Consider the following 24,240-nt stretch of genomic DNA (forward strand, 5'->3'; position numbering starts at 1 on the left):
CAAACTACACCAGATTCTATATGTGGATAGCGTTGGATATTTTTCCTCCTTTAAAAAAAATTTAATGAGTGTTTATTTATCGGAACTGAAGCTATGGTTACCATGGTCCTCCTTTAAAAAAAATTTGAATGAGTGTTTATAAAAAGACCTCAAGAGATGATTTATTGATTGAAATATTACAATAATGCTGAGAATACAAAGAACTGGTGGTGATGTACAATTTGTTTGGGTCCCGGCTCATGTTGGTGTTGTGGGAAATGAAAAAGCTGATGAGATTGCAAAGACAGCATTAAAACTAAAAGATGATGAAATAATGAAAGTTCCCTTTGGAAAAAGGAGAGGCCAAATCATTAATTAGAAAAGCAGTGAGTGACGAATGGCAGAACAAGTGGGACACAGACAATAAAGGGAGACACTATTACAGCATTTCAGAAATCTATTAAAGTGAAGGGTTTCAAAGGGAAATATAGAAGAGATGAAGTGATCTTTTCAAGATTAAGGCTTGGACATACTGGGTTAAAATCAACGCTGTATTTAATGACAAAATGTGTGTCTGATAAATATGAGGTATGTAATGTTCCTGAAAATGTCGAGCATGTCATAATGAAGTGTAGTAAATTTGATTTTGAGAGGAACATCTTGCGTGATAAGATATGTGAATTAGGACGGGGATGGAATTTAGAAGGGATACTGGGGGATAAGTGAGGAAACATGGGAGTGTTACGAAGCTCTCTTTAACTTTCTTAAATCTACAGGATTAGACCATAAAATATAGGGCCCCCCAAAAATTTTTTTTTTTTTTTTTTTTTTTTTTGGATCAGTAAAAGGTAACCTGAAATACTAAAACCATGAATTACACACTCCGGTACAGTAGGTGGCGGTATGCACCGGAAAAAAATTGGTTGCGACCCGCCATTAATACTAGAGAGAAGAAGAAGAAGAAGAATATGGTTACCATGGTCATTTCTGTAAGGGCTGTCGGTAAAAATAGGACTTTTATTTTGAAATGTATTATAGTCAGCTGTGAGAACAACTTTTGAATGGTTTCTGTTAGCAGCAGTGGTTCCACATAAGGCGCAAGATAATATTAATAGCCGTCTCGTATGGTTGACATTATGCTCACTTTTAAGACGGTCACGTAAAAGTTTCAGGTAAACGAAAGTCAGATTAAACCCTGGACAGGCAAGATTTTTAACAAGTACAACAAGGAGTTGAAAACAGACACGCCAAGCCGGACACTTTCTGTTCCCGTTAGTGACACTCACGCGGTGTTTGCGTACTTTATCACAGATGAAGTGAATTAAATGCAATATTTGTCAAATACAGAGACGTTTTAGAAACGTTTTCATGAGCAACAGAAACACTGTGCCGTCAGTGAAACGCTGTCGCGGTACTTTGATGCCACACGTGACAGTTTTGTGGCGTCGGCGCCGTCTCAAATCGGACAAAATTTCTAACCGGCATGCACTGCTTCAAATCAGACAGCCATTGGTCTGCGCAGTGCTGCATGAAGTCGAACGCACCTATTGTGTGAAGTGTGCGAGGTTGAGGCGCGTGCGTTGTGTTGAGTTGTTGCCTAACAACCTCTGCGTCTGCAGCGTCTGCACTCCTCGTCCTCTTCATCTCTTCTTCCTCTGAACAAAGTCTTTCTTCATTTCCATGCCCAGAGAGCAGCGTATTCACTCGTGTGTTATTAATAAGAGCTTCGTCTGTCTGGAGCTTTTTATTAACTGGTGATTCTGGTTTGGGAGAATATGAACGTCAACATCAGCAACTTTAAGGAGCAGAGAAGGGCGAGCACAGAAGAAGCACCTTACATGGAGATGAAGGTAAGCATAAATTCGAATTAAAATAGTGCTGCTTGATGTGTTTGGGTGTTGAAACATGAAAATTTTGATGTCTATATATTTATAGTGTTTGTCTTTCTTTCATAGACAAGTTTCGGTAACAAGGAGAACATCAAACCTGCTAAAACACAACCTTCACAACTCAAACAGACCAAAGGCAGGATATATTTCAATATAATTTCAGGCAAATTCATATAGGAAATACTTGATATTGGGTATTGGATTTTTCCCCTCATTTTTGCTGTTGGATATGTTTCATATTGTTGTCTTATTTCCAGAAGAGAGTTTTGGCCTCAGTTTACCTCTTGGAGAGGAATATGAAAGAAAAAAGCAAAAGTTAAAGCAAGAACTTCGTCTTGATTACCGGCGCTTCATGTCTGAGGTACACTATGCTCCTCTGATATAATATAATATAATATTAAAAAAAAAAAATGAAATATACTGTATAATAAATAACTTGCATACCTATTTTTTTGTTTTTAAACTACATATTTAAGTAGTTTGTTTTGCTGTTTGTTAATCAGATTTTTTTCATTATTTTTAATAGTTTTCATTCATTTATTTTATTTCTTCCTTAGAAAAAAAATCAAATTATTGCTGATCCACATCTGGTGTACATTGTTATGTATTTTTGTTTAAAAGATCTTGGTTTAGGTAAGGTGAATATGTTTTTGTTGTCCATTTGTAAACGAAGGCATAATTACAGCAAACTTCAGTCCATTGCAAAAAAAAGATCCACACTTACTGTTTGGCAAGCCCTCAGTGACATGAAAAATGATTTGCTTACTCTGAGTTGATTAAAGTATCTAGTGGCAACCAGTGTTTTGCTGGACTGCACACATTTGAAAGAGGTCTTATACTAGGAATAATGTTAATTGTTTATTATTACCATAGAAATGTTTTGTTTTATTCTGTTAATGTAACAGTTTTGTGATTCTACCCAGGAAAAACTGCAGAATGAGAGGAACAAGGAATATAATATGTTTCTCCGAGGGCAAGAGGGAGCACAGAAAATGGGGAAAACTTCAGCTACCCCACAGGTTTGAACGAAATATGACTTATCCATCAACGTTAGGAATAAGTAACCTTCCCAAATGTCCTTATTCAAACCATTTAAAAATTTTTAAAGGGATAGTTCTCCCAAAATTGACGATTTGCTGATAATTTACTAACCTTGGGGCCACCCAAGATGTAGATTTTAGATTTGGAGAAATTTAGCATTACATCACTTGCTCACCAATGGATCCTCTGCAGTGAATGGGTGCCGTCAGAATAAGAGTCCAAACGGCTGATAAAAACATCACAATAATCCACAAGTGATCAACATGACTCCAGTCCATCAATTAATATTTTGTGAAGCAAGAAGCTGTTTATTTGTAAGAAACGAATACATCATGAAGATGTTTTAACTTTAAACTGTCACCTTCGGCAAGTCCTCTATCCACAATTTTGCTTCCTCCAGTGAAAGTTTCAGCAAATTTAAATTTTTGGTTGAACTGCTCTTTTAAAATTCTGTAGACCTGAACTTTGCCTTGAATCCTCAGCATATGTTGATCATGTTTCTGTCAGGCCCTGGAGAGAGCTCGCTTTGGCTCTATTTCTCCAAAGTACCCCGCTGGTTCTCTAGAGGTACAAGCGCAAAGGGCCAGTCAGAGCCTGGAGAACATTGTGTTCTCAAAAAGGGATGTTGCCACTGTGACTGAGCCCATTTCTAGAGTGCCTGATCGCTGGGGAGGCCCTCACCGAGATCACACCAGTTCTGATGAGGAAATGGAGCTTGTAGAGAAGGACAGGCATAGAAATGTACAGGAAGAAACAGGCAAAACCAGGAGAGGAGGAAAACACAACAACAGATCTCACAGGTGCATCTTCCATGTTCTCTCTATTGCTGTTTATTCTGCTGGCACTCCGAAGTTGATGTGGTTGTATTTGTGGAAACATAAAAATAATAACGTTCACTTGAGGGACTTCTGTAAAGTATAGGTTATAATTAGGATTATGAAAGGGATTATAAGTGCATGTCATTGACAAAATGATATTTATGTAATTCAGCCCCATGCATTATTCAAATTTATAATCAATGTTTTCTTTTTTGTTATTATGTTAAAGTGCAATATAAGGTATAAATCGAAAGAAGATGGTTTAAGCAGGCAAAAAAGGCTTAAATATGTTTTTGCAATTATGTCAAATAGCAACACTCGCAGATGATGTTTTTCACAACTTGTAGAGGACGTGAAATTAACAACCTCAACCAAACCGACTATATCTGCGAAAAATCATCACTACAGCAACATTCAAATAAAAATAACTTGAACAGTTGAAGAGCCAAATATAAGCAAATGTAGAAAGTAGAAGGGTTGTACGGGCTGTAATCTGTTAAATTTGACGTCGTTCTTACTAGACACAGTTAATGCAGACAGCTGTGAGGAGAATAGACAGACCCTAACAGCACTTCAACTCAAGCACTGATCTGCAATTAGAGTAACTGGGGTTTAAAGCCAGTCTTTCACTGAAAATAAAACTGCAATGAATCAAATTGCTGAAGTGGCAATTAGTCTAGCAGAAGTCTGTATTTATAAACCCTCCTATAAATTTGTTGGCTTTCGAATCCACCTGTGGTGGGGGAAAAAAAAATTGTGTGATGGTTTTCAGTCTTCATTTTACCTTTATGGTTTCATGTCTTTTGTAGGATTTTCTGTTAAGTCTACTTGAGGGTTTTTTGTGGATCAGCTGGATTTATTGTGCATTCTATCAGTGGGATTGTATTGATTGGTGTTGATGAGGAGGCTCAAAGCCTCTGATGGCTCTGCACCCAGGCTCTTTAATTTACTGAATATGTGATGTGTGTGAGGTAATAGTTTGGCCGGGGCTGCAGAGATCAGGGTGGGTTTTGTTTAAGACACTGGATGGAGATTTTTGTTCCTTTGTGTGATTTTTGATGTAGTCTACAAGCACCAACTCCAGCCCAAAGCAGATCTGTCAACGAGCAGAACATGACTGAGTTTGCTACAGGACTCATGATTGGTAAGACAATGAGTGTTGGGTCAAATCAAACTGTATGTAGAGTATATACAGTATATATACATAAAAATGTGTGTAATTTCTGACCTGTGAATGGGTTATTTAGGTGCTACTGAAGGAAATGAGGCCTCTCAGAGGAGGAAGGAACGTTACAGACTGGAGCTGCTACAGCAAATAGCCGAACAGCAAAAGAACAAAAGGAAGTGAGAAACATCAAGTATTTGAAATGCTGATTGTGGGTATTTGAATTAAAACCTTTAAGGGCTCAAATATTCCCTTGACCATATAAACTCACTTTTACAGGGAGAAGGAGCTAGAGTTGAGAGTGGCTGCAACAGGTGCTGTTGATCCAGAAAAAAAGGTGAAGGTCCTCAGGTTTTTAGTCTGTGAATATTCATTGTTTTTATTTAGATTTTATATTGTTTCTATATTAAATGAATAAAGAATAAGAAAAAAATATTTTCAAGTAATTAATAAGCGACATATAATTAGTAAGTTTAATTTTTTATTTTTAATTTTATAATGTATATTTTTATGGTTTTTTCAAGTAATTAATAAGCGACATATAATTATATATATATATATATATATATATATATATATATATATATATATATATATATAATATATATAAATATGTAAATTTTAGAATTTAATTGTTGGGTGTTTCTTGTTTTTTGGTTCTTTTTTTTAGTTTTTTTAGTAATTTTTTTTTATGGTGACATTTTCATAAATAAAATAATAAGAATATTTAGCATAAATATTTAGCAAAAAAAAAAAAAAAGCTTATTTTATGCAAAATATTTCTTGTAATTTTGTCTATTAGTTCTTTCAATTCTGAAACATTCATTATGCAAAAACTCTTAATGGTTCTAAAATGGTTCTCAATAAGAATTTTTGTCCATAATGATATATATAAATAAAACAAAAGTAGTTCATACGAAACATGCACTACATTCTAAGTTGGTAATTATTAGTAAATAACAACTTGAATTTTGGCCTGTACCTCACACAAACCAATTGTATGGCTTTAGAAGACTTGTAATATAGCGTGCAAGAAGATGTTTTTGTTCCTCTTGCACTTTGGAACAGAATTTGAGATTGACCCAATAGACTGGACTTTGACACACATTTTCTCTGCAGCCATAGTTGTGCAACATCTACTGTGCTTCTACTGACAGTCATCTCACCTTGTTTCTCACAGTCAGATCGAATCAAACAATTTGGTGCCGTGACTCTGGAACATGGGGGCAGGAGAAGGGATGTACCCTACCGCACAGGGTTGGGTCTGGAGGAGATCAGGGCTGACTCGGCCAGGTGGCTCAAAGAAGAGCGAGCTCCACAAGCACCAAAGGAGACAGCACCCCCTGAGAGACCTCGTGTTGCTTTCCAGTCACCATCTATAGACCACAGCACTGTCTTAAGCCGGCTGGCTAATACATCAGGCCTTGGTCTGGAGGCTGGAGCAGGGTTTGGGGCCAAGGACACCACCTTTGCTACTGAAGACAATCACAGAAGTCTCTCAAGAACCCTGGGGGAGATAGTTGCCCCAAGGTTTGTATAAGATTTTTATGTTATTAGATTTTGCACTAAAATAACAAAAATTAAACTATTTAATTATATGCTCTAATAAAACTATAGACAGGATTTTATACATGTTAATTGAAATCTGTCGGTTCTCTGATATCAGAATTACAGGTGTGCGTCCTCCATTGGGTCCCTCCCTCACTGACTCCTATCAAACTCCTTATGATAATGCATATTACTATTATGGAGCTAGAAATCCTCTAGACCCCAATCTGGTTTACTGTAAGTAGCATCATATTTGGTTAAACTAAATACATCTGTGCTAATGTATGTCATTATCTTTATCATTTATTGATATTTTGTGTTGTTGGTCAGTATGAGTAGTGTTATGTTGCAAAATGAAATTTGTTTCTGCAGTAGCTACATTATAGTTTGGAGTCCCTGGCTATTTAATGATGAATGTATCTGTTGACTGCATGTTTAATGTGATTTGTTTGTTTTGTTTGTGTTAGATGGATCAGCAGTGGGTCAGCAGGCACACATCCCTCCAGAAGCACAGTGGCCCATTCTCCAGCCTCCCTCTGGAGGCCTCACGCAGTAAGCACGTTTTCACACAAAACCTCAATTATTTAGCTTCAGAGTTTAGTCTGTCACATGACAGGGATAGTCAGAGTTGTCATTTAGCCGCACCTCATTTAAAGGGGTCATATGATGCTGCTAAAAAGAACATTATTTTGTGTATTTGGTGTAATGAAATGTTTAGTCTGTAAAATGACAGGGATAGTCAGAGATTATTGTTTCTTCTCTATGCCCCGCCTTCTGAAATGCATCGATTTTCACAAGGCTCATCGCTCTGAAAAGCGAAGTGTGGTTTTGTTTGGTTGGCTATCTATCGAGTTGTTTTTGGTAAGATTCTTAAAACGTGTGACGGAAATGTTATGCCCCTAAACATGCCCCACGCCTTGTCCGGCCGGAGCGACGAGACATAAACATAAAACCCATTATAAACGTGATATAAACATGATTTCTAGTCGTGTTTTCTTCTGGAAGGCATAAACAAAGTAGTTTCGCTTTCTCAGCGAAACAGCATCACACACCCCGTCCTTGAGTGAGCCGCGCTCTAAAGTGAACCACAGCCGACTTGAGTGAGCAGATGCGGGCGGCTTGAGACGGATTCTACGAAGGAGCATACCTTGTGCTTGCAGCGACCACATGTGACGACCCCGGGCTGGACGCCGCTTCGTCCACGGTGAAAGCCCATTCGGCGATCCACAGTGCAAGGTTGATGTATTTCCTCAGGGACCAGCACGGATAAGCTCCAGTTATGATGAAGTGGATATCATCCTCATTTGGAAGGCCAAACAAAGTAGTTTCGCTTTCACAGTGTAACACACAGTGTCTATATGACATGGCGGCGGCAACAACAATACTACAACGAGAATAAAAGGTACGCCTTCTTTCTTTGCGTGAACATCTGGGCGGCATTATGCAAATCTTCCCACATACTGACGTAGATATGTGGGGGCATGTTAGAATGAGCCGTTTCAGGGGGGCATGGAGTTTCAGGGGGCGTTGGCGAGTCTTAACTTTTAAAAGAATATCTCTTTGGATTTGAGACTTTAGTCTTTGCAACTTCACAGATCTTCATTATTCACCAAGAGCTTGTAACACTCCAAACAGGAAGGAAAATTTGAAATCTCATCATATGACCCCTTTAAAACAATACATATTGAAATGACAATATGTATTATATACTGAGGTACCAGTAGGGGGCATATTTATTCAGCTATAACAGAATACAACAGAATAAACATAAAGCTCATCTCTGTCTCTCCACAGAGCGATCAGCCATGCTGGAGTTGTTTCTTCTGGACCAGCGTTCTTTCCTCCTGAGAGGCTGCAGCAGGCCAAGGAAAGTGCTGTTAGCTATCAGGAAGCCCTGAAGCAGCAGGTACTCTCACAATGATTTATGAGATGAGATTAATTCATTCTCATGCCATAGAAAGGGTGCAAATAATTTAAATTTAATTTATGGAAAGGTGCAGAAACAGGGTGACACAGCTTTACATTTTAATCACCAATAATGTATTAATTAACATTTTTTTAATTAACCGTTTTATTACTACAATTAATTGAATATTAATTATAGATTATGTCAGAATTATGACATCAAAACCTCAGACATTGAACCAAAATCATTAAATAATTTAAGGAGTGATGATACAGATACATTTATTAAAACTAGCTACTTTTCGAGATAATATTAATTTATTAAATGATGTTAGATGAAAGTTCAATGAGTGAACACTACTGTTCAAATGTTTGGGGTTGGTAAGGTGTTTTCGAAAAGTAGTATTATGCTCACCAATGCTGTATTTATTTGACCAAAAATACAGCAAAGACAGTAATATTGTGAAATATTGTTATTACAATGTAAAGAACACTTTAAAATGGTTTTCTATTGTAATATATTATTAAAATGATTTTTTTATTTTTTTCTGTGATGGCCAAACAGAGTTCTCAGCAGCCATTGCTCCAGGCAGAAACCATTTTGAACCATTCAGAAACCATTCTTGGTGATCTGATGATCTGATTACAACATGTTGAGTAGTACTACTTTGATTTTGATGTCACATTCTTACAGTATCTGACATTAAGTTGTTTTGTTTGTTTGTTTTTTCAGGCAGGCAGCAAAAATCCTTTTTTCATCTATTTAGTTATTTGTAGATTGAACAGCAAAAAAATGTGTCAGATGTGATTTAAACTTGTTTCTGTTTTTTTTATTTGGGATTTGAACAACAAATCAGACGATGTGCAGTGTGAACAAAGCCTAATTGTCTAAATTGTGGTGCACAGATTCAAGAACGACAGCAGAGACGGCATCACGAGAAGGTGGAAAATGAGCTGTATGATGCTAAAATAAAGGCTGAGATGAAGGCCTACGATCCCTGGGGAAGAGCAGGAGCAGGAGCCCCTCTTAGGGATGATCATGGAAACCTCATCAGTACGCATACAGAGTTCACACTACACTCAGTCACCTCCCTGTCCACAGTCAGCTGCAATCACTGCAGTTTAATGAGGCTTTCATTAGTGCGATCAGCAAATTGTTGGCTGTTAGTGGGAGTACTGCATGCAAAATGCAAAATAAAAAACTAAAAACGTTTACATACCCTTACCGAAATCTGCAAGACATTAATCAATTAAAAATAATAAATTTTAATGCATTTTTAAATATTTAATTTAGTTTGGCCCTGATTAAGTTGTTGTATACTTGACACAGATATTTATATGTGTCAGTGTTTCTATGGTCATGGAAATCACAAAAATGAAGAAAAAGGTCAAGAAATAATCATGGTGATTCTGATAGTAAATATGAGATTTTCTTTTTCTGGTTTTAGTCTGCTTAGAAATAATTCAGCAGCTAGAATCATTCTTTGTGAGTGTTTACAGAGTTATCATGAATAACTGGAAAAATCACTGAAAAGAGATACTTAAGCAGATACAAGGGGTACGTAAAAGTGTTATTAAATCTTGTTTTGTAGTTAATAAAAAATTTAGTTCTGAAGTTCAAAAGTTTGGGGTTATTTTATTTATTTTTTCATTTTATTTTGGTGTACAATCCTGCATTGATCAAATTTGATCCAAAATACAGTAAAACAGTAATATTATGAACCATTTTAATAATTTAAAATGACTTTTTTATTCTAATATATTTTAAAATGTAATTTATTCCTTTGGCAAGGCTGAATTTTCACCGGCTATTATTTCAGTCTTCAGTGTCACATGATCTGTCAGAAATCATTCTAATATACTGATTTAGCGCTCAAGAAACATTTCTTATTGTTATCAATGTTGAAAACACACATTTTTTTCACATTTTTGTGGAAACCATTTTTTTCAGGACTCTTCAAAAGAACAGCATTTATTTGAAATATATATATTTTTTTATATAATGTTATTAATGTCTTTCCAAGAAAACAATTCTTACTGACCTTAAACTTTTGAACTGTGCTGTAAATCACAATCTTTCCACTTACAGTTGCTCAGTGGTGTCAGTTAATTCACAGATTTTGGATTGGGAACAGAAAATGTATATAATTTGTGTATGCTGTATTTTTTATCATTAAACTGATACTGAAAATTAATGGTATAAATTATAGCAATGTCATGTTTTTGTGTTTCCAGGTGATTTGAAACAAATGCATAAAACAAACGTGGAAGCTTATGATTCCGGAGGCAGATTAGCAAGGATTCCAGAGGCTTCTAGAACAGGTGACAGAAATTTACCTCATGCATCAAGTACCATGGCCACAGAATTACAAATTGACTCGCATTCACAAAAAGTATGTAGCTAGAGTGGAATTTAAATGGAATTGAATTTTTTAATATCTGCATCGACATGCACTTAGAGCAGGTTATTAGCTGGTGGTCCATGATGGTATACTGTATATAAAATGTATATTTAAAAACTAATATAAATTTAGCTAAATGTATATTTTAGAAATTACAAATTATGTATATTTACATAAAAAAAAGCCTCTGACTTTGATTGTGGATACTATGAAACCTTTCAGAAGCTACAAATAAAAGACCTTTGCATGCAATCCATCCAAATCTTTTCTGCCCCTGTAGAACCTGCAGGTTTTTGTTCTTCTCAGCCGTCTGTGCAAGCCCGGGGTAACCTTTTCAATGAACTGCCCACTCCACAGCAGCTCCACGATCAGGAAAAGTACAAGGATTGCTTGAAACAACAGGTACGGACATTCAGTCAGCTTTGGATTCTGCTGTCTGTGCTTTCGTCCTGCTGTCTCACTTTGTCATCATCTTTGGGATAAACAGATTGAGGAAAAGAGGAGAAACGAGGCAGAAGAGAGGGAACGGCACAGGCTTGAGGAAGAGAAAGAAGAGAGACGGCTGGCCGAACAGCGAGCTTGGATCCAAAGAGAGTATGAGGAAGAGCAGGAGAAGAAGCGTCAGAAAGAAAAAGAGGTTCTTATTTTGCAGTTACATCATGTGAATTGCAAAAATGGCCTGCCAAGAGGAAGATGTATTTACTTTGAAGCGCTGGTCTTGACCCACATTGAACATATGAGTGTGTTAAGCTTGAAATAGTCTATCCTCTAAAAGCCTTCACACAGTGTCCTAACAAAGTGTGACACAAAAAACGGCAACTGATAAAAGCTTTCCCTTTTAATCCCTAACAAACAGCTACATTCGAACGGCAGTCAATGGAAAGATCCATCGTAATGGTGTCATAATACTGTACCAGCAGTTACACTGGCAAAATTGTGGTGAAATTTCACAGCCAGAAAAGGTTTATATCCAATGTCTGTGAAGCACAACTCATTGTCAAACATGTAATTTTCTGGCTTTCTGTTAGTCGAACTTGAATCCAATGTGAAATCTGTATGAGGAAATTCTATCGCCATCCTGTGAAATTCCAGTTTCCTATTGAAATGATGTAGATTCCTATTGAAATGAATGGAAAAATGACAGGAAAATTAGATGAACAATGACACAGTGCAAGTTGAAAGACAAAGTACAGAACCACAGGATGTGCTTTCTTTGTTGAATATTTGATTAGGCAAGCCGAAGAGCGTCGTAAAGATGCTGAGAAAATGAGGAAAGAAGCGGAGGAGAAGGAGGACGAAGCCCTGGGAAAGAGGCAGGAGAGAGAGAAACAGACACATCTGGAGGAGGTGAAGAGTGCACATTATCAAGTATGTTACATTTGTTCATATGTGCACACAATGTGCTGACGCATTATTCTCAAATAGCAAAAGGTCCACAGGGCACCGTCACCACCCCTACCAGCCTTGCAGAGGAAACTACGTCAGCAGACGCCCAGACCTCTATCGGAGGAGAGCCACCGCTCTTCTGCTACTCTGTCTGTGAGTGACACGTGCGCACAACTACTTCAAAATAAAAAGTTACAGTTTGTTAATATTAATAACAAAAACCAACCCCTGCAATGGAAAAATGTCCCAAAAGTTGAAGAAACACCCATTTAGGGTCTACACTCCAGCTTATTCTGGACAACACCCTTAACTTAGATAGGAACATCTAAGTGAATAACATGTAAAGTGACTAATTTGTGTTTTGTTTGTTTTCTTTTTATTTGTTTTGTTTAATGTAGGTGCGATATTTTTCAGCAGTGCATTCTCGATGGGAAGATATAAGTGCCCCGTAACATATATATATATATATAGGATATATATATATATCATATATATATAGGTAATATATTTACATATATTTTATCCTGTCGCCACCACCAGAGCTGTAAAGGACCGTATCCCTGAATTGTATACTGACTTTGTGTTTTAGAAGAAAAACGTTCTGTGATCAGGGAGTTGTCGGCCTTGCGTAGGCAGCTGCGGAGTGAACAGAGACGTCTGGAGGGAGAACTGATGCAGTCTAACAGAAATGATCACACCCCTCCTGTTCATAGCAGGTAGCAAACATCCTGCAGGCACACATTCAGAACGCGTGTGGTTAGTTAGAACCTATAATAAAGTTTATTTCCCCCACAAAAACCTTAAATGAACAATATTCTCTGGACTAATGACAACTGAACTGTATATTTGACCATTGTCCTTATTTATTTGGTAAGTAGCCATGTAATATGGGATAATGTACGGTCAACAGCTAATTATCATAAAATAAACCATTTCAGAATAATGGTAGATGCTTTGTGTTGGGCTCTTGATCATCCTGGGAAGGTTTATTTTGTCCCTCTGACCCTTATGCCTTGCATATTGAACAGGTCAAAAGAGCACCTCCCGGAGGATGTTTTTGAAGTGGCGAGACTACGCAAACAAGTCCCCATCAGGAGGCCGGATTCCCACACCACTGCAGCGGTCAACATGCAGAACCTGCAGGAGTTTAACCGTCTGAAGTACAGAGGTGAATGTGACAGAATTTCCTGTCTTTTGCTTGAAAAACCTCTACAGAGCTCTTCAATAGGTCTGTAATTTCACTCTCATAAAGACTCATCACAGCCGTGATGGCTCCCAAAAATCCCATTCGCCGGCCTTTATTACATTCGCATATCCACCAATAGCAACGCTCATTTCCTGTTACTCACACCCTGATCCTTTGTTAGCTTCTGTGTAACACCAAAAACTATCATCTGCTCTTCAAATACCTATAAAAGTCACACATTACCACACTGGCTAAACGAGTTTAGCAATATGCTTTATGCCAAGACGGCTGCCAAGTGAACCGAGTTGCCATAAAAGGATTTTTGGTTTTTGAGTCAAACTTTATTTTCCTGACCCAGAATGCTGGCTGGATGGATGGATAGGTGGATGGAGGAAGTTAATAAAATAAAGCAATAAGGCTTATTGCTTTTATAAAACGATTATTCCATATACATACGTAGTAAGGTTTCACAGAATAAAACAGAGCAAATAAAGTGTAATGATATAAATAAAAAAGTATTCTTCCACCAAACAATGTAGTTCCTCAGAAACAGTTGTACTTACAACAAAGTGGCAACACACAGAAGTAAACAAAGATGTATGTTTGTAGTGTAATTTACAACAGCTTCGAACGCAGCTCAACCAATCAGAATCAAGGACCGGAACTATCAGTTTTAAAAAGTAGCTTTTTGTAATCAAGGTTATTAATGTTAACAACAAATAATTGTTTACTGCACATTAAATGAAAGAAGCTGAAAATAAAATGTATAAATAATAGAGAAAAACTTTTATAAAACTTGCATAATAAAAAAATTTAAATGTCAAGTTAAAGTACAAAAATTACAAAACTAAAATGGATAAAAATGGATACATAAATAAATAAAAAAACATAATAAAATTACCTAAACTATAAAAAAACTGAAAATATAAAAGCTAATTAAAGCGAATTCAGAATGTGAAAAATTGTTATTGTATATAAATAATAATAAAAAAAACACTGTCTGTGATAGACTTCTTGCAGGGATTGCTGGAGCAGACGCTAATGGAGAATCTAAAGTTTAAACAGGAGATTATCTATATGAAACTTAATGTTTTTGAGGCTTGCATCCATAGACCAAAAACCTGGATATGGCCGAGTGAAACTAGGATTAATTTATGTCCAATGTCCTGATGCTAATATAGTATCAAATGCTAATGTGTTTTCCTAGAGCAATGTCTGTTCCTGTAATGTCGCTTATGAAAATCTTTAACCTTCTCCTCTGCTCAGAAGATGGATTCACCAGCTCTTCCTCTCCATCTGCCCACCTCATGGGGTGGACGGTCGTATCAGTCATCAAACCCCCCAGCAGGAGAGAAATGAGTAGCCTCTCTGTGAACCGTGACTCAGCGCTCGGCTCCATGCCCTTGTCATGCTCTGATTCTCTCTCTGCATCGCTGTGCCAACTGGTTTGGCCATATCAGACCTGCTGTTCTCCTGTCATTTGGGATGGACAACACTTTGCTATATGTGTCAGTGTTTTCTGTGATTGGATAATGTTTGTAAATGTTCCTCTTAATATCTCTATTCGACACCCCTGTATTATCTGTAGTCCTGGAGGAGAGGATGACTCTCATCTGTGTGTGTTTGCGTTTTCAGATGGTGCATCTCGTGAGGAGGTGCGGCACACGTATCCTGACCCCCCCAGTGACGACCACAGTCTAGATATCCAGCAACAGGCTCTGTTACGCCAACAGCAACGAACCATCAACAGCCTGAGGAGGGGCAGAGCTGCTGGTCAGTCTGTTATAGAGGATGTAACACGTAATATGTTCACAATATCACTGTTGTACATGGGTGTCAGAGCTGCTGGTCAGTCTGTTATAGAGAATGTAATACGTAATACGTTCACAGTAATGATTGTACTATAATGTATTTTTGGTTCGCTTTCAAACGTTTTTTTTTTTTTTCCCCAGTTGAGAAAATCATAAATGCCTCCCATTCTTTTGAGCAGAAAGATCAAAACATTGACAGCCAATCAGAATCCATTCTGCTTTAAAGATTTCATTGATTTGAAGTGGTAGTGTAGTTGAAGTGGTCTTTTTTGTTGACGTTCTTGGACTGAATAGGCCTTTCAAAAACCTTTTGAATGGTATTATATAAATAACCATTAAAAAAACTGCAGACTCATACAGTACCTGTATTTCCTGGGCAGATTACTTTGACGTGGTGTCTTCAGGGCAGCGGCATCATGAGCAAGTGAGTAGAGTTTACACACCACAAAAAAATCTCGACTGTTTTTCTGTGAGCCCTTTAAGGGGTATCTGCACTCTATTAGCACTGTCTGATGATTCTGGTTATTGACTTGACGTCTTTATTGATGTGTTGATCCCCCCCCAGAGGCTGAATTCTGCACTGGATCCAGGCAGACACTTGCTGTTAGACTCAGAGAGCGCCTTTATTGGTAAGTTCCCATAAAATGAAGAACGGAGGGATGTGTTTTCCACCCTCCAGTATATGTACATGTTATATGTTTTTATGTACACCCACCAGTATACATACTTAAATGAAGTCATACAGGTTTGGAATGACATAAGGGTGAGTAAATAATGACTGTATTTTAATTTTTGGGTGAACTATCATCATAATAACCTATGCCATGAAGTGTTTTGCTGTACTGGTGAAGGCCAAACTTGTTATTGTGACATTTAGTTCTGTAGTTCATATTTAATTTAGTAATATAATGTGATATCTAATTTAAAAGACATTTCAGGGGTAGCATTAGAGTTGGGGCATATCGATTAACATCATTTAGAAACAATAGACGTCTATGGGAAGTTTTTACAAGTATAGGGGTGTGAATGTGTCAGTATGAGCAGCAGACAATGCGTGACAATGCCGTCAGACAGCTGCTGTCACTGCCACCAGAGACGGATGACAGCTAGTGTGACAGCTATGAATACCAGACAGAAGAGAGATTGACTCTGGGATGAGGATAATGCCTGTCCACAGCGGCACCCCAGAGAGATCAGCAGTCACCTTGTAAATGAGTTCCCAAAACCGTCTCAGTCTCATCCATTAAATGCCATTTCATTTGCTCAGTTTCAATTACCAAGCTTCGATTGCTTGACTTGTGCATGATGGAGCTAGAGATAATCTCGAGAGAGCGAGAGAGGAGGGACTGCAGAGCCTGCTGTTTCTAAACATTTGTCAGCTGTAAATAACCAATCAGTTGTTTCTACACAGACCCCAGTGGCGATTCATTCCTTCTACAATCCTGGCGTGACCAGAGAGCGAGAGCGGCAGTTAGGAAGACAGACATGTCTGAAGTAAGAGTTCCCAGTTATATACAAATACAACCTCACTTGACCAAGGCAAAGTCATTAGCTCTGTTCTGAAACCTAGCTGACTTGCTGACTACTTCCTACATGGGCAGCTACCTTCCAAGGGGCCATTTGTGCAGAACGTGGGACAGTAGAATGGGCAAGGTATAGAGTCATGCTTTTTAAACTTGAGCACCACATTTTTAGAATGCAATGTTGTGTGAGATTCTGCAAAAGACATGTGATGTGAGTTGTGAATGCAATTGTCAAACATGTCCATCTAGCAGTACAGTGGAACCTCATAATTGACTGATTTGGAAAGCTCTACATAGGCAACAACTCCAGTTGTTGCCATGCATTATGGATTACATGCATCCTGCCTTAGAATTTGGTCAAAACAAGGTATCTTTAAAGCCTGCGTACTATTTAGAAGCCATTGGGTTGGGATTTGGAACAGAGCTAGAATGTGCATGGAATGACTGAACAGTACTGAATGACTGTACTTTTGTTTTGTCGGTAGGATGTGATAAACAGGTACGCTCGACCTGACAGCAGTCCTGACAGTCAGTCTCTGCACTCGCTAACCAGCACAGAAATAGAGCGGCTGAGGGAGCGCACAAAGAACAAGATGACATCGCTGAACAACATGAGAGAACATGATTGGAGATCAGGTCAGGAGCTCTGAATCTGAAAGGAGATCACCTAGGATTGGTTAGTCTTGTCCATCCATGTTTACCAGTCAGAGCAAACTTTTCTGGAAAGTTTTCTTTGGCAAACTCTTTTGAACTCCGTTTTGGTCTGATCTAAATGTTTGTTCGAAATGACATCACACCAGTTCATTCTTCGATTTCACTTTAAGTATATTGGGGCCTTTCAAAGTTAACTAAACGCATACGCACTAGAAAGATTAAACTTTATCCAGTGTCTGCGCTATTTCTCTCCAGAAGTTATGGGTGATAAAAATCTCTTTGTACTCTTTTAAACTAGATTTGTGGGTGTCTCCTAACCTCCTCACACAAGCGTTTTGTCTGTTGTTGTCATCTATCTATTTCGATTGCAATGTCCTGGGCCAGTGCTGCCACTTTGTGGACAAAGTAATTAGTTCCAAAAAATTCAAGGCCTATATGTGAGCTTAGAGTATAGAGTATGCAAGGTTAGCAACATTGGGCTGCACATAAACAGTGGTATGCTGATGTTGACATTTTATGGCATGTGCACCGTTTGCAAAATGAAGAATACTTTGGGCTTAACACAACCAACTACAGTTTGCTGTTTTGCCTGATTTTTAGGGATGGATATGTCTAGAATCCAAAGTACACAAAGATAAAAAAAATGTAAATTGTGATATCTTGTTTTAGCTACTCAAAAGCTCTTCTTAATGAGTTAGCGCTATGCTGAGCTGTTAGCTTGCTAAATGCAAAGCCATCAATGTAATTCAAAGCACTGAGATATGTATTTTTTTTGTGCTATCTAGGGGAAGTGTCAACAGAGGAAGGGGAGGAGCTATGGCCACAGACTTCTCCTTCACCCGGCATTTCCATTGACACCATTGCCACAGACCCCTGGTTACATCCTAGTTCCTCAGAAACACTGAAGAGATTCACGGGCAGTCGCAGGCCATCCAGCCGAAACCGCATAGGGCAGGATTGGGAAGGGCCGTCCACTTATCATGGTTAAATCTGATTCAGAACATGACAGTTTTGCTATTTTATTTATACAAGTACATACAAACTTGTATACTTGAGACCAAAGATGAACATTGACGATTTATAAGTCCAGTTTCTTTGTTTCTGTCTTACTTTCAATTGATGTGAATGAAATATTGCACTTAGAAAGTTCTGGAACACTTCCTGTAGCATTAAGAGTCTGTTCCCTCCGGTCAGAGAGTGCAGTCTGGGAGAAATTCACTTTGATGCTTCATACTGTGACTGTATGAATGTGTAAACTGCATGAATTCTGTTTGTTTGTCAGGTCCAATCTTGTAATATGTAATTAGATTTTCATTTTTAATGAATGTTTTATGATACATGAATTTTAAGTAGGAATATGAGCTTATGCAAACATAAGCTTACAGTCTAACTGAAAACATAAGCTAATGTAATAAGCATGTAAGGTAATGTCTATGGACTCTTTAATAAATATTTTATTCTTTGTATTTGATCTGTCCACCTTATTTTTCCCGTAAGAGAGGGCGTGGCCATTTGATGGACTCTTTAATAAATATTTTATTCTTTGTATTTGATCTGTCCACCTTATTTTTCCCGTAAGAGTGGGTGTGGCCATTTGTCATTTTTATTATTTTATTTTTTTTAATGTCTGGCTTCCATTTACATTTATGCATTTAGCAGATGCTTTTATCCAAAGCAATTGAGTGGGTTTTGAAGTGAATTCAGTTTGTACTTATTTTGCAATTCTCTACAACTGAGCCGTTATTCATATTTCCCTACATCAGCTAGTGATTCAATCGGTTTTTTTTTTTTTTTTTTTTTTTTTTTTTTTAAATATAGTTTTAGCACTACTGTTAAAAAGGTAGTGGTTGGTAAGATTTTAAATTTTTTTTTTTTTTTTTTACTGGAGTAGTTTTATATGCTCACCAAGGCTGATTAAAATACAGTAAAAACAATAATAATATTGTAAAATGTTTTACAATTTAAAATAACACTTTTCTGTTTAAATATATTTTAAAATGTAATTTATTCCTTTGATGGCAAAGCTGAATTTTCAGTCTTCAGATTTTTTTCCAACATTGAAAACAGCGTTTTTTTTTTTTTCAGGAATTTTTGATGAATATAAAGTTCAAAAGAAAAGTTAGTTTGAAATTGAAATTTTAGAACATTTGCAAGTTAAGTGTTTGAGAAAATCTTTTTTTTAAATATTGGAATTCCCTTTTATAATTCAAAATTCATCAGAGCAAATGCACCAAGTTCCAAAACTTTATTAACCTATGACCTGATTAGAATGTGTGGTGATGACCAGTTCTGTATAGAGTTGTACAGATCATTTTATTCCATATAGAAAACTTTACAGGGCTGTACCATTACAGTCACCCTCACTAGCCAGGAATGCTTAACATCTTTATTCCATCAACAGTTTTAAAGCGCAGCTATCATTAATTTCTATACAATACAACCCACCCCCAAAACCAAAAAGAAGATTTTAAATATATTAACTTTAAAAAAAAAAAAAAAAAAAAATTTGTACACGTAGAGTGAAGCCTAACTTCCAACAGGGATACAAACCAGTGACTCGGATGCAGCTCACATTTAACTCGCCCTAAATTTTTAAGTTCCAGTTTTTTCCTTTTAAAGGATCTCAGTTGCCCTCAGTGTTTAATTAAAAAAGTGTCAGCAATATAGAAAATGGAGTAAATCGAACTAATCACTTCATATCGTATTAGAAATCTCCAGCTGGACAGTTATGGAGGGAAAGATGGCATAGTTCAATAATTTATCACAAAAGTAAAAATCTCCAGTGCATTTTGATCAAGAAAACAAGTGCAGCAAATATCCGAGAAACAAACAAAAAGATACAGAAAACAAAATCTAGTGTTATGAGATTATATTACAAAGCTGGAATTCTGTACAACTAGTTTCTTCGGTTATTCATGCTAATGTTAGCCATCAGCAGTGCAAAAAAAAAAAAAAAAAAAAAGTGAATCACTTGAGAAACATCCCATCACATTGCTTGATATACAACCCTTCTGTCATTCTTCAAACAGCTTTTAATATAATGCCAAGACACTGTTTTGAAATATATCTGGACCTTTTGAAGATCTCAAAGGTCAAGCATTTGTTTAGTAGTAGCGATATTCAGCATCCTCATGATGTTCTAGATAATTTGATCCTATTATACAAGGCCTGGTCATTTGTCCAGTGGATGGGACGTAATTCCTGAACTGGGACTGGCTGTTTGTCCAGAGCATACCCTGAAAGGGCGGGGCGGGGGTTTGATATTAGTACCATCACATCTAACGCAGTCCATCTTTTCTATCTCCTCGTTCCTCATTGGTTGCAGGAGATCAGATGCTCATGTCCTGCAGATGACAAGAGGAGACACTGCATGTCTGTGGTGTTCAGGAACAGGCACTGCTGTTGCTTCTTCTAGGCGTCGTTGGGAGTTTGGGCGCCTGATGGCTGATCTGCTTCCAAACTCTGGGTGATCTGGAACACCAATCCGATGCGCAGGAAGAACTTGCGCAGGACGGCCCTCAGCTCTGGGATCAGGTCAAACTGCATGATCTCACAAAGCAGAGGGTAGTATCGGGACGCGTGGGCCTTGAACTGCAAAGAAAACACATGTATTTGAATTCCATAACATTTTCTCACCGCATGCCCTGCTGTAATCAGATTAAATGGATTTAAATTTGTGGAAAAAATGATGAATGGAAAGTTCAAAAGAACAGCATTTATTTAATTCTTTTGTTGTAACATTACAAAAATCTTTACTGTCAGTTTTGATCAGCTGAATGTGTTTAAGAAATTAATAAATAAAAAAAAACTTCCCAACCCCGAACTTTTGAACGATAGTGTTTATAATGTATAAAACAAAATGTATTAAGAATGAAATATTTTATGTATAAAACAAAATGTATTAAGAATGAAATATTTTAACATATTTATTTATTAATAATATATATTATATATAATATGAAATATATTTACATATTCTATATAGTTTATACAATATTTATCAAAAACTTCATATAACCAATTTTCACTTACGAGCAATTATTATTAGTGTCAAGGCTGGAATGCTCAACTGGTCATTGGTACATATCAGACGTCAGCACTTGGAATATCCATGTTAAAATATAATATTCAATAAGAGTAAAGTTTTTTGTTTTTTTTATCATTTACATTTGTTTTAAACATTATTTCCAAAGAAATCTCACGAACAGTCTTGCAGTTCCATCATGAACCACTAGGGGCTTGCAAAGCCTCAGTTGGGAAATGCTGGACTGAACACATGTATCAGCAGTGAATCAGACACTCACCCGGTCATCACTGATCTTGAGCACTTTGGTAAGGAAGAGCAGCAGTAGGTTGGTCCAGGCCTCGCGGTGGCTCTCAGACGTCAGGGTCAGGAAGTAAGCCACAGCGTCACTGCACACGCTAACAAACAGAAAGAGAAACTGCGTTTCAGCACAGAGGATTTAACATAAATATTCCACAAAGATCTTGAATACAGCCTTGGTGACCTCTGCCATGACCTCTGATATGCTCCTCCCCTCATTTGTCTTATGTAACCCCCATCTGCCCACTCATCATGACCTAATCTCTCCGAAATCCCTTTAGCCTGGTTAAGCATGTCTGTAGGGGCACTGGGCCAATGATTAGTGTCTCTGATAGTCTTCTTGAAGACAAGGGAGTCCGAGTCTGACCTGGCCTCTTTCTCATGGTTACACCCTATTAGCAGTGAAGTCTGAGAGTCAGGGACACTTGTGTTCATGCCAAATTGAATAGAATAGAATTGAATAGAATGAAATTAGTGCTCAGTGTAGTGTGTTTCTCGTTTTAAAGCGCTTATGTCTGTTACTCAGCTAATCTAACAAAACGATGCCCTAATGGTGCATGAAACGCTCTTTCTCTGTTGGATCCACACCAGAGCACCAACCCCAATTCAATAAAGCAAACCCACTCTCTCACTTCAGGAATTATTAGGCAGAGTGGCCTTTGTCCATCATATAAATAAACAAACATTGCTTTTAATGTGCTGCGCTTCTGAAGTCCAGGTGTTTTTAGATTCTAGACATGAAGTCTTTATTTGGCTCTAGCTGCATGCTGGGTTCCTGCAGGACATCCTCTGGATCGTCCCGTCAAAACATCCAGTAGGGTTCTACTGGACATTATTTTTAAGAGAATCCTAATTATACTGGAGCAGAGTCTTGCTCCTCGTTGTAGATCCTGTTTCAACCGGAAACTTGTCACATGATGGATGGGACACACATGCCAAGAACATACTGTATCCCTCCTTTTTTATAAAATACACAATATTAATTTGTGCTACAGTCATGAACACAATTTGCTACTTGTCATTACTAGTTGGTGGTGTGTTCAGATATATTTTGGATATAAAATATTTGGATAAAATTTTAATATACAAGCAAGTACAGAATGTGTCATCAATATTTTTGGTCAATTTTTCCAGAATAGTAAGTGCTGCTACTTATTGTTGTGTTTTATAATTTTTTAGTCTGTGTGTATACATATTTCATTTAAATAATATTTATTTGAAAACTGTTTATATATATATATATATATATATATATATATATATATATATATATATATATATATATATATATATATATATATATATATATATATATATATATATATATATATTTAAAATTTAAAGCAATTGTAATTGTTTTTAATTAAATATCTTTTAAAATGTAATTATTAAAAAGAATTTTCCGCATCATTACTCCAGTCTACATTGTCACACGATCCTTATTTTTCAATGTTGAAAACGGTTTAGTATTTTATTTTTTTTATTTTTTGTGGAAACCGATAATTTTTTTTTCAGGTTACTTTAATGAATAAATAGTTCAAAAGAACTTAATTTATTTGAAATAGAAATATCTTGTATAAATTATAAATGTCTTTACTATCACTTTGGATCAATTAAATGCATCCTTGTTGAATAAAAGCTTTTTCTTAAAAAAAAAAAAAAAAAAAAAAGAAAAAAAGTAGTCTTACCCTAAAGGAATAAAAGCCACAAATTTTTTTTTTTTTTTTTTATTTCCCATGGTCTTTAAGATAATATTTGATAACTTAATTTATTTGAAATAGAAATATCTTATAATATTTGATAGTTGTTTGATTTATGTTAGACAGCAGAAGCTATGAGCATGTAATTAGCCGAATAATGTTTGCGTGGCTGGAGGGCCTGAGAGCACAGTGCTTCCAGTAATGTCTTACTTGAGCAGTCTCCTCTGCACCTCCTCCCAGGCGTCCTGCCTGCTCTGGTCCGTGTACATGCGGAAGAGGATGCGCAGGCCACACGCCAGGCTGCTGGTCTCTTGCTTCAGCAGATTGGGCTTCGACTTCCCTTTGAAACCTGATCACACACACAGAGACACAATGGGCTCTGAAGAAATCAAGCCAGATGTGACAGATTTTCCATTAGGCCACACAGGTGGCTCTTTCTGATAACGGAGGACGTGAAACGACGTGACCTGTAAGCTATGTGGCGGCTTTTGTAAATGAGGAGAAATAAACTCCTAACAATGGATATATTTATTGCATCTCAAGTTTTTAACAACAAAGAAATGATCACGAGTACTGACCAGCCTTCCACAGTGCGGTTCTCTGTTCGTTATTGGAGTTAAAGGCCTTAGCAAAGCGATGAGACTCTAGAAGACAGTCAAGCAGTTTAAACAGCTGTTCTGAGGTCAGGTAGCGATACATTCCCTGGTCCTGAGTATCCACGTGTACATCAGCGCCCAAAGCATCTCTCTGCAGGAAAACACAATACACTTAGACTGCAGAACTCACTAGAACTTTATCAAAAGTTTTACTTCATAACCATTTAAATGATGTTGTGGCCTAGCATAAGGGCTTTTAAGCTTTTATTCTTTTATTAGTAGTAGTAGTATATTACTTTTAATATGTTATTAT

The 24,240-nt window shown here is 37.0% G+C and overlaps 2 protein-coding genes across 2 annotated transcripts in view; one reads left to right on the forward strand and one right to left on the reverse strand.

Annotated features, from left to right (window-relative positions):
• The first annotated feature begins 1,028 nt into the window (after window positions 1–1,028).
• LOC109051497 (centrosome and spindle pole-associated protein 1-like) lies at window positions 1,029–18,773 on the forward strand. The gene is given in 28 exon segments (XM_042714904.1): window positions 1,029–1,829; window positions 1,935–2,004; window positions 2,126–2,229; window positions 2,426–2,506; window positions 2,774–2,887; window positions 3,417–3,709; window positions 4,792–4,871; window positions 4,975–5,071; window positions 5,172–5,229; window positions 6,073–6,422; window positions 6,559–6,677; window positions 6,908–6,992; window positions 8,235–8,346; window positions 9,252–9,399; window positions 10,581–10,667; window positions 11,028–11,149; window positions 11,235–11,384; window positions 11,936–12,094; window positions 12,173–12,286; window positions 12,532–12,549; window positions 12,674–12,849; window positions 13,162–13,301; window positions 14,955–15,092; window positions 15,511–15,554; window positions 15,696–15,759; window positions 16,542–16,624; window positions 17,139–17,289; window positions 18,093–18,773. Coding segments are annotated over 28 exon segments (3,435 nt in total). The 5' UTR covers window positions 1,029–1,754; the 3' UTR covers window positions 18,296–18,773.
• An 828-nt stretch (window positions 18,774–19,601) lies between these two features.
• LOC109051526 (brefeldin A-inhibited guanine nucleotide-exchange protein 1-like) overlaps window positions 19,602–24,240 on the reverse strand; it is a 49,818-nt gene continuing 45,179 nt past the window's right edge. Inside the window, 4 exon segments of the mRNA XM_042714275.1 lie at window positions 19,602–20,898; window positions 21,612–21,729; window positions 23,542–23,680; window positions 23,910–24,078. Coding sequence (XP_042570209.1) covers window positions 20,719–20,898; window positions 21,612–21,729; window positions 23,542–23,680; window positions 23,910–24,078 — 606 coding nt within the window. The 3' untranslated portion in view covers window positions 19,602–20,718.

Source organism: Cyprinus carpio, chromosome A24 (genome assembly GCF_018340385.1).
Source record: "Cyprinus carpio isolate SPL01 chromosome A24, ASM1834038v1, whole genome shotgun sequence".
Classification (NCBI taxonomy): Eukaryota; Metazoa; Chordata; class Actinopteri; order Cypriniformes; family Cyprinidae; genus Cyprinus; species Cyprinus carpio.